At 37.0% G+C, this 15,298-nt stretch overlaps 2 protein-coding genes across 2 annotated transcripts; both read right to left on the minus strand.

Annotated features, from left to right (window-relative positions):
- Window positions 1-235: 235 nt before the first annotated feature.
- LOC107026239 (putative DUF21 domain-containing protein At3g13070, chloroplastic) lies at window positions 236-8,711 on the minus strand. Its single transcript, XM_015227141.2, has 14 exons — window positions 7,968-8,711; window positions 6,603-6,703; window positions 6,412-6,505; window positions 5,959-6,036; window positions 5,732-5,835; window positions 4,558-4,639; window positions 2,664-2,803; window positions 2,501-2,579; window positions 2,329-2,392; window positions 1,769-1,860; window positions 1,569-1,634; window positions 1,305-1,421; window positions 768-947; window positions 236-620 (listed from the first exon to the last, which is right to left on the minus strand). The coding sequence occupies exons 1-14, from the start codon at window positions 8,508-8,510 to the stop codon at window positions 363-365; spliced, it is 1,998 nt and encodes a 665-aa protein (XP_015082627.1). The 5' UTR covers window positions 8,511-8,711; the 3' UTR covers window positions 236-362.
- Window positions 8,712-9,253: 542 nt separating this feature from the next.
- Window positions 9,254-15,024, minus strand: LOC107026039 (ABC transporter C family member 3). The gene is made up of 10 exons (XM_015226868.1): window positions 12,643-15,024; window positions 12,479-12,565; window positions 11,754-12,392; window positions 11,471-11,635; window positions 11,077-11,371; window positions 10,759-10,973; window positions 10,364-10,669; window positions 10,204-10,267; window positions 9,882-10,121; window positions 9,254-9,799 (listed from the first exon to the last, which is right to left on the minus strand). Exons 1-10 carry the CDS (start codon window positions 15,022-15,024, stop codon window positions 9,675-9,677), a joined length of 4,518 nt encoding a protein of 1,505 aa, XP_015082354.1. The 3' UTR covers window positions 9,254-9,674.
- Between the last annotated feature and the right edge of the window lie 274 nt (window positions 15,025-15,298).

Genomic DNA, 15,298 nt, shown 5'->3' on the forward strand with positions numbered 1-15,298 from the left:
CCCTTAAATTTCTTGATTTTTGTAATTATTATTTTTTTGTATTTATGTTAGAATGAAAAGATTGTTGAATTTTTTTGTACTTGGCTAAAAGTATACCTAAAGGTCACAATATGATGGCTCATCAAAGTAATCAAAAGATGAATCTTTGAACTGCCTGAAGGCTAAAGGTCACAATCATGTTATTTTTTAATTGATTCAAGGACAAATAGAGTCATTTGGACTTTCTCGACGGAAGTAGAAAAAAATAAGTTTCATAAGTAACATTTTCATTTCATTTTTGGAAATCGAACACTATCAAAAGACTTAGACGCGTGATTTACATTCAAATTTAAGTAACAAAAAAATGTAAATGATTCATGCAACTATTGTTTATTTGCAACATCGAGGTTGTTGTCCTCACGTTCAGCCATAACAAAATTGTTGGAATTGTCATCCTCATCTCTCCTCTCCATAAAAGAGATCTCGTCGTGGTTGCTTCTATCTGAGCCTCCGTTACTCTTCCTCTTCCGAGTCATGATTTTTGGAACGAGACGTGTTACCTCACTTGACTCTACTTCTACATCGTCATTGATCCGTTCAAATCGAACAGCACTAACCTTTCTGGCATTCCCTGCTAATATCTACACCAAATTTGACAAGATCAGCTACTATACCAACTAAATATTGTGAAGTTCTTAAGTCTGGTAAGTTCATGGAAATGACGAAAGCTTCAATTTCAGAAGGTAGTTGACGCGTTCAGTGTTAGTTCTTAGCCATAATAAACATACCTCAAGCTTAAACGTTTGGTTCTTCTCATTGTGGTCTGATCGATCAGATTCTGTGTCATTGTAATTGTTGTTCTCGTCTTCATTTCCCCTTTCCAGTATAAGCTTAATCGTCTCACCTGTCCTTGGGATATATCCAAATGCTTCGCAGACAAAACCAGAGACTGTCTCATATTGATGGTCCTGATACGGAATAAAGAGAAGACGTCAATTAGTGGGACGATTCTAGAATGATTAGCATTAGTTGAAGGCAGTTTCCCCAACCAAAATCATGTTAACACAAGCAAACGAAATAGTTATTTGCAGAACGAGAGGGTTGACAGCTAGGAAATGTTTAAGTTATTTTGACGTCTCTGCTCAAAAAGGGAAGAATGAAAATTCAAGAGCTCCGAGGCCCCATACATGTTTTCTTGACCGATGAAATGAACAGAAGGACCCACACAAACTACTCCTGACAAATTAGGGACTACGAGTATGGTTAAAATAGCAGTAAAATGTAGTTTAAAGACAGAAAATTTAACTATCAGAAGAATAGCACACCTCTGGCATTTTAATATTGAGATCTTCAGAGAGCTGGTCGATGGAGGTATTTGCATCAACATCGTATATTCCCTCAGCCCGCATGACAATATAGCCAGTTTTTTTCTGGATTTCCTCCTGTCACGCAACAAGAAAACACATATACTTCCACATACTAAATATCTATGTATTCTATAACTGAAGAGGGTATCCATCAGAGGCAACTGTGAACCTACAAATAACTAGCTGTTCAGAGAAGTGGAAAGAGGGACTCATAAGTCTTACTTTTGAATCATTTTCGTCAAAGATTTCGCCAACAATTTCCTCGACCACATCTTCAAGGGTTACAATCTGTTTCATAGAGATTATGTGAAGACATTGTTATAGATAATTAAATGATAGATACACACAGTGAATAAGAAATTTTGATGGAATTAACAAAGCACTACAACCAAGAAACAGAAACGATGAGAGAGAAAACTTACTCCAATGGTTCCTCCATATTCATTAAGAACAACAGCCATGTGTACCTTTCTGATGCGGAACTCTCTAAGAAGGTTCCACACTGACATAGAATCTGCATTGTTACAAGATTATTTTGTTTGCCTCCTTGGGTACTATTGTGAGTGGAAAGAAAACACGAGCAATGTGTATGCATTTTATAAGCATAAAGCATAAAATCATAATGTTTTAAGGGAGACAGATTCTAGGAAATAAGAATGATTCCCGCCGATAGCAGCTGGTTAAATAGGAATAAATCACATCTCAACAGTGTGAGGATCTGAAAGGCAGCACTACCGTCAGCAAAGTGGCTTCGGTATTGTTAATAATAATAAAAAGTATGTATATCTGTTTGTTGATTTAGTTATGGTAGACAGTACACGACGTCTCTGATAAGATATGAAGTGGTACTTAAAATACCTACTGATCAGCAACTTATATCAGTAATTTAAATTATTGACTTTGCAGATCCATGGTTTAGGTGACATAGAACAACGATTTCTTATTTATACAGCAGTCAACATCAGGAAGAAATGTAAATTACCGGGAACAAAGTATGCAGGTTTATGTGCAATGTCTCCCACAATAGAACTTTCCAGCAGTTCTCCCTTCAAAATTAAAGAGAATTTTCAGCATGCTATGAAATTTATGTGTACAATTAGAAATGACACCACGACAATTTTGAAAGAGGCTGGCTGAAGTTGTGGATGCTAGACCTTTTGTACATAATCTAGGAGATCCATGGCATATGCAATGCCAACAATATTATCTATACGTTGCTCAAAAACGGGCACCCTGAAAATTCATAGCCAAACTCTTTTAGCACCTTTTGAAGGAAACTTCTCTATGCAAAAACAAGCAATGAAAAGTCTATCAGACCTGGAGTATTGATGTGTCACCCACAAACTATGGAAATCAACTAACGTTGCACTGGCATCGATTGCAACAACATCAACAAGAGGTGTCATTACCTCCCTGACATGAGTGTCTTTAATCTCTAACACATTTTCAATCATATCCTGCAAGAAAACAGAGCCATAGAAGGTTTATCTGAATTAAGTTTTAGGAGACATATATCAATTTCTCTGCCCCAGTCCCAAACAAGTTGGGATTCGATATATGAATCCTCACGTCTCCATTTAAGCACAACTCATGTCATTGTCATTACCAAACCAAAATAAAATTAAAAAAATTAAAGCAGAACTCATGTCACTTGCAAGACAACACATTTTCAACCATGTCCTGCAAGAGGACAGAGACATTAATGGGTCAGGGTTTAGTTTAGGAGATATTATCTCCACATAAAAGCAAGCAAAAGATAATAGTGTTTGGTTAAGATTTGAGTAGATTTAGTCTCACAGAAAGGCATAAAATCAACATTTGGTTGCTCCTTTTTGTTTTCCTCATAAATAATACTTGCATAAGTTATGCGGGAATCAACGTATTATTTATTTGAGATACATTGTGTTCCCATAGTTGCGTCTAAAAGAATGAGAATTAATTTGTAAAAGGGAAAGATGATAAAACTGATAGTACAACAAAATACTACAAGTGCAAACCAACGCACGAGTAAGTTACAAAAGATACCTACTTCTGCATGGAAATCAACAAAGTAAAAAAAATCAGAGAAATATGTTCAAAGCTGGTCAAATCAACTTTTAAGCATTTTTGTCTTATTTAAACCAAAACTGCTTAAAATCCAACTGTTTTTAAGCTCCAAAAAAAAATCCATCAAAGATGGCATGCTAAATTCCTGTAAAAGGTGGCAGCTGTGTCTTAAACCACAAAGTAATTTTTTTGGCCAAGGGAAACAATGTGGTAGGCTGAAGATGCATGTCAAGGCAAAATCGAACAAAGCCCTCCTCTTCCAGAGAAGACGAGCCAAGGCACAGAGCACTGGCTTCTGCACCAATTATACAGCAGATGTAACATTGGAGGGCATGAGTAAGGTGGTGCATAGAAGAAACAGGGTGAAATTTTTTTCGTCAATTATTTCTTCATGTTTTGGATGTTATGTTTGTTTGACAGTTCTTCCCAAGAAAAAATCATTAGCATAACTCTCTCATTAATGTTTAGGTCATATATTTTGTTGTCTTTTAAAGAGAGTAAAATAATACACTTGTATGTTGCTACATTCAGTGTTGTCAAAGCGCGCCTAAAGTGCGCTCAGCCACGCTTTACCTGTGCTTCAGTCTCAACATCAAGGATCTAAGGCACTTCTCCTTGACAATTCGTGTAACCCTGAAGAGCCGATACTACACAAGTGATATTTCACTTCGTCGTAAACATTTTTCAATTTCTTTGTTCTTAGATTAGTTATTCATGCTTACAATTATTAGTCTTGGACCATGCAAACATATTTGTATTTTTTTCCACTCACGTCTTTCTTCTTCAAGGTCCATGCTTTATTTGTGCTCAAAGCACCAATAGACCTTAGTTTTGTTTTTTTGCATTTTTCACCTTTGATAAAACTGGCTCCATCGACTTCCAACTATGTCACCATGAATCTCCAATAATAACATGCAAGATAAGAACAAAACACAGAGAGTGCTAAAATAGTGCTCATTCAAATGGACATGATAAACACATCTCAAGATGCTGTATTTGGTACAATGGTCACATACATGAAGGCTATTCTAATGGACAACCAATTCTATGTGAACTAGACAAGCTTATGTATGATTAGAATATGCATGTGCTTCACTGGTTCATATTTGGTAACAGTTGAGGTTCAAGCATAAAAACCAGAAACCCAGAAAACACATGAACTCACCTGCTCTTCCTCCTCAATTGCGCCACTTAACTCCGCCCCACGCAGCATCAACTTCAATTCATCCTCAGTGACATATGGTTCACTAGATTACCAAAATGAATATAAATTTAGTGACGCAACTTAAAGTTTTGGGAAATGAGAATGATGTAAAATCAATGCTGGATTTAGAATGGTTAGAGACAAAGTGAAGGAGGATCCCACTAACTTCTGTCAGCTTGTTTGTAATTTCAGTACCAAGAGTACTGGTTCCGTTTCTAATAATATATATCTTATCAAAATAAAATATTTGGACTGAGACTATTGCCCATACCCTCAACCATTGTGAGACCCCAAGACTTTTCACATATTGTATTTATAAACATACTTTTAACTTTTCTACAAGTTATTATGGATGAGAACGCTTAATAGTTGTTTGGCCATAGGATTTGGGGCTCGAAAAAGTAGGATTTCAGTTTATTTTACTCAACCCAAAAGCTAGCTCAAAGAGGAAGATTGCACTGACCATATGAGACCCCAATTCAATTCATTCACCTTTGATGTGGGATTCATTCCATCACCTCCACCCCCATCCCATCCGCCCGACTCTGTCTGGTCCATGGGCGTGAAAACTAACCGGGGGCTCACATCGACTCTAATATCACGATAAGAAATTAATTTTGGATCTAACTCAACCCCAAAAGTTAGCTCATGATAGAGGATTACCCAAGATAATTTCCACAAATTGTTGGGTTCTCGTTATGTTTATGAGAAAAAATATAACTTAAGAAACTCAAATTACATGTCCAAGCAAAATTTCAATTTCAAATCATCAAATCATGTCTAAACGGGCCCTTGGAAATCTAAATTATGTGGAGAAAAAACCTTTCTGCTTTTCATGTATCTTTTGACAATAATGCATTTATCTAATTAAAAAAAAACAGCAGATTGCTCACAATGATTTCTAAGGATAAGCATGTATAATGTAGATAGCCTTTCAAATAAGACATGCATGTGAACTTGCCATATTCAGAATTACATAATCGATTAGAAATATCATAAGAGTGTGTTTCGTAAACATGCTCACAAAAATATAAATTATGATATACATATTCCAACTGAAAGAATAGTAAAAAAGATTAACACTGTGAGGCAGAGCTCATGAAAAATAGCAAGACTTGATTTATGATCACCCTACCTTCTTCCTTTCAAGCCGAGGAGTTTTAGCATTCCCATTGATAGATATGTCACAACTCTTCCAACTGGATATAGTATCAAGGAAAGCCATGCAACTGGCCTAACCTAGAGGCATTTCAAATCAGATTTCATCTAAGATTTTTCGAGCATTATCAGCTACGTGGAAGAACTTGATCTGTAATATTTAACTATTAATAAGTCTTGGTTCCAACCAAGAGTTCAACTTACCACAAACCTAGCAACTTCTGTGGCATTGTGAACAGCAATACTTTTTGGAGTAATTTCCGTTAAGAGCAGGATCGCAACCTTGCAGCATAGACAGAAAAAAGGTGCACGTTAGCAACACTAGCAGAATATTGCATTGCAACTGACACAAGTCAAGAAGAAGTAAAAGGGCTCTGAGTTTATTCAATTTCCAGTTCTTGTCAAAGAAAGGGAGACGGACTGAAGTATCTTCAGCAATAGAGGTTTATCACAGGAGCAAATCAGACTCTTTTTACAAGTCAGGGGATGAGATCAGACTCCTTTGGGATTTTATTTTGAGAAAGGTAACAATAGACTCCTTTGAGAACTACACTTTGATCTGTATTCAACCCATCAAACAAGCCTAAACAGATAAGGAAAATATATGTGTATGGAAAAATCCAACACTAAGGACAAAGTAGATGGAACATGACATACCGTCATAACTCCAGTTGCTGCACTCACACCAGCTTCACCAAATGCCGCAGTTGCAGCCTCAGTAACTAATGCTGTAGCTGCAATATTGACAACGCTGTGCACACAAACCAAATCTAAAATAAGGAATAATCTTCAACTACAAGTGCAGAGAAACAGTTTAAGTCATGATTACAACATCAAATGAGCAGTACGTTGTTCCAATGAGTATAGTTGTAAGGAATCGAGTAACATCACTTCTCAACATTTTGAAGACTCCTTCATTGTCAGATTCTTTTTCAGCTAACTCTCGCACCTAACATTTATAAGTAGAAACAACTAATTGCATTAATAGGCACGTGAAATAGATATGCAAACAATTAAATAACAAGTTCTGTTCTTTAAAATGATAGAGAAGAAAGAAATAGCTTTTGAAGGCAGAGTACTAGAAAGAAAGGTTTTCTCATGCACCTAGAGCCCTAGATAATTCTCAGTATGAAATTTTTGAATTTTATTGAGATTGCAACTCAATATAAGCTTCTAAGTGGCTAGCTGAATAAGTGCTACCTACCAATATTGAGCCATAAGGTCCAGCTGAGCCCAGAATACATAAAACAAATGTGAACACTCAAAGCTAAAGTCGGGCAGTTTTTTCTATCAAGTTAATTACTACGGAAATCTTAATAGACAAGGTAAACAATAATTTCAATGATTGCTTCAGTTTTATGTGCAATGCCCTTCACTCTACATCTCCTTATTACTCTGGAAGTTAAGTCCACGTATAAACAAACTCTATTTTTACTCTTTTATGCCCTTATAGTCTGAAAACTCAAAAAATAGCAAACACAAGAATAATAAACCCTCTAGAATGCTTCCTATTACATATAGCTTTCCTCATCTACAATGTCTCACACTAGTCCACATTTCTACCAACCAGGCAATATGTTACTTTAATTTTTAAGGAGCATGTTTTTAGAGAGTTACCATTTCATTCTAAGCACAACCATGATACCTTCTTTCTACGTTTAGACATGTGTACGTCTAGACTGCTTCAATTTGGAACAACATATATAAACTTGTACAGCTAAAGGGACTCACCCTAAAATTGATGAAATGAAACTACTGAGAAGGTGAGAAGCATAATCATTTATTCATTAAACTTGAGTAATCAGCATGCTAGAATTAATACAAAAGTTCTATGCTATTTTTCTTTATTTCCATTAAGAAGTATATAGACGACCACGGAATATACACAGATAACACATAAACAAACACTCAAACTTGGCCTCAACTAACAAGTAAGCACTCCAACTATGAGTCTGCACATCTAGACACATAAAGCATCCACGAGACAGAGTGGGGACGAGAGTGTTTATATGACAGTTGAGACCCAGTTGAGGTGTCCATATGTGCACTCTCACCTTGGAGTGCTTACTTGCCGATTGACGCGAACTTTGAGTCTTTATGTATTATGCCTAACATATATGTAACAACAGCTACAAAACCAATGCAACTCTTAAAAAGGACAGTTTTTTCTATTGAACAACACAATGCATACAAATAGGAAGCAAAATAGGTACCTTCCACGGCCAAAGCGTAGTTATTGATGTCTCAGCCATCGAAAAAAATGCAGAAAGACTAAGAAGCGCCGCAAGAATCAAACCTTGTTCTTTAAACATCCTGAGAACCAACAATACCGTAGGCCAATAACTCCTCAACAAAACCAAACCCTGCTCTAAAACACCATATCCTCCATTCAAAACCCCTTCAACAGCAAACACCCTTCTGCACCCAATTAAAAAAAACCCACATATCACCCCTACCAAAATCATCCCTTTTTTCAGCAGGAAATGCATAAATGGTATTTTCAAGCATGACCCAGTAGAATCTTCAGCATTCTGAAACTCCCCTTTACCCCCTTTAACAGATAAACAAATCCCATTCCTAAAATTACACCTCGAATTGTAAGGAAGAACAAAATTTGACGCAACCCCACATGAGTAACGAAGGTTATTAGCAGATAGCTTAATGGGATTTCCTAATTGACGAGTATACACGCCTGGATACGAACGCTTATTACAAGTAGTAATGAATGAAGATGGATTAAAAACTGCAGCATCCATGGAAATTTAGCAAAATTAAACAGCTCAAATACCAAAACAAAGCAAAAAGATTTGTGGGTTTTTGAAGAATTGAAGATTTTGTAGAGTTTGAAGAGATGAAATTGAGCAGATGGCAGAGCTCATTGCGTTTAAGCCTTCACCTGCCTCAATTTTTTCACCTTTTTCTTTTAAGCTCCTCTTCTTTGAATAAACAAACAAGTATACTACGCTACTACTAAACAACTTGCAGGTAATGAAATGACATATTTGACCATCATAGTTACTGTATATGTTTCGAGCCCGATTAATTCAAATTCATTTAATCATTTCGTATAATGTCATGTTCGAAGATAACTCACGGAATGTTATAATATGAAAAAATAAACTCAGATTCCACTAGAAAATTTATAGGGGCAAAAGTATGAATGACTCCCTCAAGTTTTGAATTTGGAAAGTCTAGCTAAGTGGAGAAATTTTATTTATTTCGTTAAAAATTTTGATAGTGAATCATGGTAAATGTATATTTGAGAGTATATATTAAAATTCTACCTACAAATAATATATATATGAACTCGAATATATGTAACAGGTGAACGACATAAATGGGATTTCTCAATAATGTCTTCGCCCCGATCGAAGTCACACATAAAAAATAATGTGAGAGTTTGCTCGTTTCGCACCGAAAAGTCTATTTAGAGAAAAATTGTGAATCAAAATTATTTAGTCAAAAGGAGTTTATTGTAAAAGTATTTCATTTTTGCTTGTAGAGAAAAATTCAAACACCGTAATTTCACTTCCAACTCAGTACAAAAAGTTTTACTACTTTTACAAGAAGGAACAAAATCCGTGCACTCTTAACGAACTAATCAATTGACTCAACATACATTCAAATTATTGGTAAACAAAAGTTTCTTAAAACATTTTTTCACATCAAAAAGTCTAAAGAAAACAGATGCCATTTCACTATCAATATTGCACAAATAGATGAACTACTTTCACTGCCATAAGATTGTTGCAGTTTCCCTCAAGTCACAGGCAATGAGCTGCATTTCGCGGGTTCTTGTTCAAGCTCTATCATCCACAGATGGAAACTCAAAAGAGTGGTGGTGTCTGAGATTCATGTGTACTAGTTTTCATCATCATCATCATCATATAACGTGGTCAATGAAGATTAGTGTCTAAGATTTATGTGTCGGAGGCATTCTCAAAACTTGAATTTGATCTCATACTATACTCAGCCACGAGCTTGGCAAACAACGAGGATTCGTTCTCTAATAACTTGCCTGGAGTGTCATATTCAGCAATCAGCCCTGTAGTATAGCAAACAAAAGAAAGTAAATACCAAGAATTTCCACCTCCGTTTGTTCAAAAAATGCAAATGTTGATTCATACCGTGTTCTAATAGTAGGACCATGTCACTATCAAGAACAGATGTTATCCTATGAGCGATGGTTATAACAGTGGAATCAGTGAAGTGCAGCCTCAGAGTTTGCTGAATTAGATTGTCAGTTGCAGTGTCGACAGATGCTGTAGCCTCGTCTAGGACAAGGACCTTGCTTTTTTTGAGTAGCACGCGGCCAAGACAGACCAGCTGCCTTTGGCCTACGCTCCAGTTCTCTCCATTCTCAGATACTGCAGCAATCCAAAGAATATAAGCATTATAAGTGTCACAGCTTTAAAAGTGGAAATCATCGGAACATGATGTGGTTCTAACCTGTAGAATATAGCTTGCCTTCCTTCTTCCTAACTTCGTCTCCTAGTTGACATTTGTCCAGCGCCTGAAACATAAAATTGAATAAAGTTTCTCAATACATAAAAGTTTCATTTTCCAATGTGAAACGAAAATTCTAGAAATAGGCAAACTAAGCTGTTACCTCCCAAATTTGATCATCTGAATGCTCTTCAAGCGGGTCTAGGTTGCTACGTACAGTTCCCTCAAACATAGTCGGATCCTGTGGAATTATACTCAATCTAGACCGCAGATCATGCAGACCAATTGAGGAGATGTTGGTACCATCTATCTTTATTTGTCCAGCAACAGGATCAACTATGCGGAAAAGGGTCTGTATTAAAGTCGATTTACCACTGCCTGTTCTACCAACAATTCCAGTCTTCTTCCCACCAAAGAAAGTGCATGTAAGTCCTCGTAACACGAGAGGCATGTGTGGAGCATATCGGACCTATAAAAGTTTTCAGATTTATCAACACATACAATGAATCAACAATAATGCACTCTACCTGCATAATACCAGAGAACAACTCAATTTACCTGAAGATTGTTGAACTCAACCTCTCCACGAGATGGCCAATTAGGATCTGGTCTATTAGACTCAATGATAAGTGGAGGTTCACTTGGAAGACCAGCATACTGAAGTATTCTTTCGACGGAAATAATTTTATTTTCCATCATACAAAGATTCCATACAACCCAAGCTTGCAGTACGTTTAGATTAAGTCCATATGTAACAGCTAAGCCAGCAACACCTGTAAGGGCAGGAACAAGGAGAAAACATAGGTGAGATTGTACTCTTTAGAACTATTTAACAAATTTGATGGAATGAAAACCTGATGAAGATAGAGCACTTACTTGGATCGATTGTTCCAACAGGAAGAGAGATCAAGAAAATCAACGCGAAAGCAAAAGTAATCAGAGATAACATATCCAAACGCATGCAAAGCCACTCCATCGCAGCAGCTGTGTGAAACTTAGGCCGAGAATAATTGTCTATTAATCTCATACTTGCATCCTGGAATCTAGATTCTTGATCGAAACTTCGAATTGTGCTTGATCCTGAAATTGTTTCAGCAAAGTGCTGTATTACTGGAGCTTTGCATGTCCCATTTAGACGTGCCAGTTCTCGTGCTGCAGGGATGTAATATTGCTGCAATTAAACAAAACACACCACTTAATTATATAATTCATGATCACATACGCAGCTTAAGTAATAAATTCAGAGAATAGAAAAAAGCAAAGTAGCAACCTCCAACCAAATGCAAATTGCAATGACCGGGATAAAGACTATGAAGACCTGCCATGCGACTTGTGACATTACTGCAATGATTCCTATAAGCTGTATTATTGTGAAGGCAAAGGATCCAACTTGAAAGGGAACATTTAGATCGATTGCACTTTGATCTGTCGATGCCTGTTGTCATCCAAAGCACATTTGAGCACATTCCGAAGTTGCTAGTTAATTTTCGATAATATTCATTAGTCATGTAAAGAAACAAGTGGTAAGTAAAGAAATGTAATCATTCACTTACTCTATTTAGAATCCGCCCACTTGGTGTGGCATCGAAGAATGACATTGGAGCACGGAAAATGCAATGATGCATTTTATGGAAAAGCAATGAGGCAGTCTTATATCCAGCGGTAACAAGAAGCATGGATCTAGCGAAGATGCACAAAGCACTTGCAATTCCTAATGCAACATACACAATGATAAGATTAGAAGAGCCAACAGGAGACGGATCATTCTTCGAAACAGGGGTTGCCCAAGCCATCCAATAATTGCTTCCAATTTGAAGAAGTTGAAAACCAGTTTGTGCCAAAAGTACAATTGGGACAAGGGCACCTCCGTATGCCGTAGTTATATATTTCCAGTAAACTGAAAATCCAACACTACCCTTCTCTCTTTCTTCCTCCTGAACAATTTGTCCCTTTTGTCCAACAATATCATCAACTTTACCATTTTGACCGTCTGAAGTCTGTTTATCCTGCACAGTGGTGTTATCGCCAGTCATTCCACTACTTTCCTCGCTCTTTTTCAGTGCTTCTCCCTTAACCGTGTCAATTGCAGTTAAAGCTTCTTGGTGAGCACCGACAAGCTCCATGAAGTCACTACCTATTTTAAGAAGATCATTGTATTTCCCAGCTTGACTGATGTTTCCATCCTTCATGACCTTAGGAGAAAAACATATCAAATGAGTCAAACTCGATGTACAAGAAACAAACACTAATTACTCGAGGAACTAAAAGGAAAGAATACCAAGATCAAATCCGCAGCAGGCAAAAACTCCACTTGATGGGTAACATATAGAACTGTTTTCGAATTCAATAGCCCCATTATACATTCCTGCGATTAAAAGATGGGTCAATCAAGGGCTACGTAAAAGTATAAAGTGTGAAACTAAAGCATATGAAATGACTTACAGTGAAGAGATGGGTTCCGGTATGAGCATCCACAGCACTGAATGGATCATCAAATAGGTAAACATCAGCGTCTTGATAGAGAGCACGTGCAATCTGTATTCTCTGTTTCTGTCCACCGCTCAAATTTATGCCTCTCTCACCTATGACTGTTTGATCACCAAAAGAGAGAATTTCCAGGTCTTTCTTTAAGGAGCACGCTTCAAGAACTTCATCATACTTATCCCTCTGCATCTCTTTACCAAATATTATGTTCTCTTCTATCTTTCCACTCTGTATCCAGGGCGTCTGTGCAACATAAGCTTTCGTTCCACCGAGTTTAATAGTCCCTGATAATTTGGGCATCTCCCCTAAAATGCTAGAGAGTAAGCTTGATTTTCCAGAACCAACAGTACCACAAATGGCAACTCTCATGCCATTAAGCACTCTAAGATTTACATCCTTTAGAAGTGGAGTGGTGGAAGATGCATCCCAAGCGAAGTTCCCATCAACAATCTCAACTGCTACATCAGAACTTCCTTTTGGAAGCTTCTCTATGACATCAGGCTGCAAGTCCTCAAGAGAAAGGAAAGATGCAATACGATCGAGAGAAACTTTGGTTTGAGCAATCATTGAAATTGTATCTGGGAGATTGTAGATGGGCTCCTGGAGAATTCTAAATGTCGCAAGTGCAGACAATATCTTCCCGGATTCAAGTGGGATTCCCATAAGCATTGCAGCACCGAAGGCCGCTACAGAAACAAATGTAGGAGAAACCCAAAACACAAAAGTAGTCGTAGCTGATGTGTACACATATTTCTTCAACCATCCTGCCTCGATACTTCTGAGGTCCAAGATCCTAGACAGAAACTTCATCTCCCAAGCTTGAAGCTTGAGTATTCTCATATTTCTTAAGACTTCAGATGTAGCCTTCATCCTTTTATCTTTCGACTCCATGAGTTTCTCCTGAAACTTCTCCTGCAAACTCCCTAAAGGAATATTTAACAGCATCACTAGTACTGTAGCCACAAATGCTGCAATTGAAGCAAGGCCAAGATTTTTATAGAGTATTAGCAACGCCAGACCAACTTGTATGATCACCATCCAAGGATCATGCATATACCAACCGAAATCACCAATCCTCTCTGCATCAACTGTCATAAAATTGATGATCTCTCCACTAGTATGGCTTTGCTTTGACTGACAAGAAAGCGTTAAACCCTTGTTGTAGATTTTGGCAACCAACGCTGCCCGTGCCCTATACCCTCCCTGCTGCACCTTGAAAAACCAATGCCTTTGTGCCAAAGACTCTACCAACTTTGCAACAAAGAATGTTGCAACTAAAATATAACCTTCATTATCAAAATCTCGTTTTCCATTCAGATACTGAACTAAAGTATCGATGAGGTATGGGCCAACGTAAGAAGCCGAGGTATATAGAAGCACAAAGAATGCTGATAACACTATTTCCTTCCACGCAGTGTAAATCAAAGCCTTCACTAGCATCAACGTCGTCACACGGTTACTACTACCTCCTCCACCACCTACGGATTCTAGTTTTTCTCTAAAAATAGGAAAAGTCCCTCTAACACTATCATCACTATGAAGCTGAGGAACATCCTCAAGGTCTAATGTCTTCTTGTAGCCAACAGATATAAGGGGTCTCATCCAAGAGAAAGTAAACAGACTAAAAATGTTAGCATTGGCATAAGGGGTCACAGTTTGATCCCCACTAGACTTCTTTGATTCTATACCATTCACAACACTACCATTCAAAAGGGGTTCCTCAAGAATGCTCCCTTCACTCCCTTTTCTAACAACAAGCCCCACAACACAAAAGAACAACCCCATAACAGTGAAAACAACATCAGGTACCCAAAATTGAATCTTTTTACCATAAACAAGGTCTATAACAAAGCAACAACAAGAAACAAAGAAGAAAATCCCCCACCATACTCTTAAAACAAAAGGGTACTTATTTTCACCTGAATCAACCAACTTGGTGTTCAAGAAAACAGAAATTAACAACCAAGCTAGAAACTTTGATGCAAAATCAAGAAAAGTTACAATCTTTTCCTCTGACCAACCACTTGTATACCAATAAAAATGAGTTAACAAACATAAGAAAAAACTAAATATGACAAGACCTATAGAACAAAACAATGTTTGTTTATAATACATAAACCTAACATTCCTTATACTCTGTTTGTTGTCAGCATTGTTACCATTATCATCCTTCTTCATTTTTTTCCAAACCCATAAACCAAGAATCACAAACAACAACCCCACATGAATAGAACTACTAAATAAACGTAAAAAAATTGGGTTTAATAAAGATTCATCAACACCCACATACCTCAAAGATTGAAAATTAGACATGCCCTTCAACATATTTGCAATTTCCATGATGTTTTTTACGATGTTTTAGAGGTTAAAGGTCAAGTTTTTAAGAGACACGTCTGGTTATGGGGTTATAGTTTATGAGTACATATATATATGTATATATATATATCATATATATATGGAAGGATATACGTGGTGGCCAAGACTCTGTTGATGGAGAGAGGAAGTGGGAAAAAGCAAATATAAGTCCTCTTTTTTGTTTTATATGATAAATTTTTCGTAAGTTTATTGACTCGATTAATTTGGATTGGTATTCGATGTAGCATATATCGTATGA

Source organism: Solanum pennellii, chromosome 7 (assembly GCF_001406875.1).
Source record: "Solanum pennellii chromosome 7, SPENNV200".
NCBI classification, from domain to species: domain Eukaryota; kingdom Viridiplantae; phylum Streptophyta; class Magnoliopsida; order Solanales; family Solanaceae; genus Solanum; species Solanum pennellii.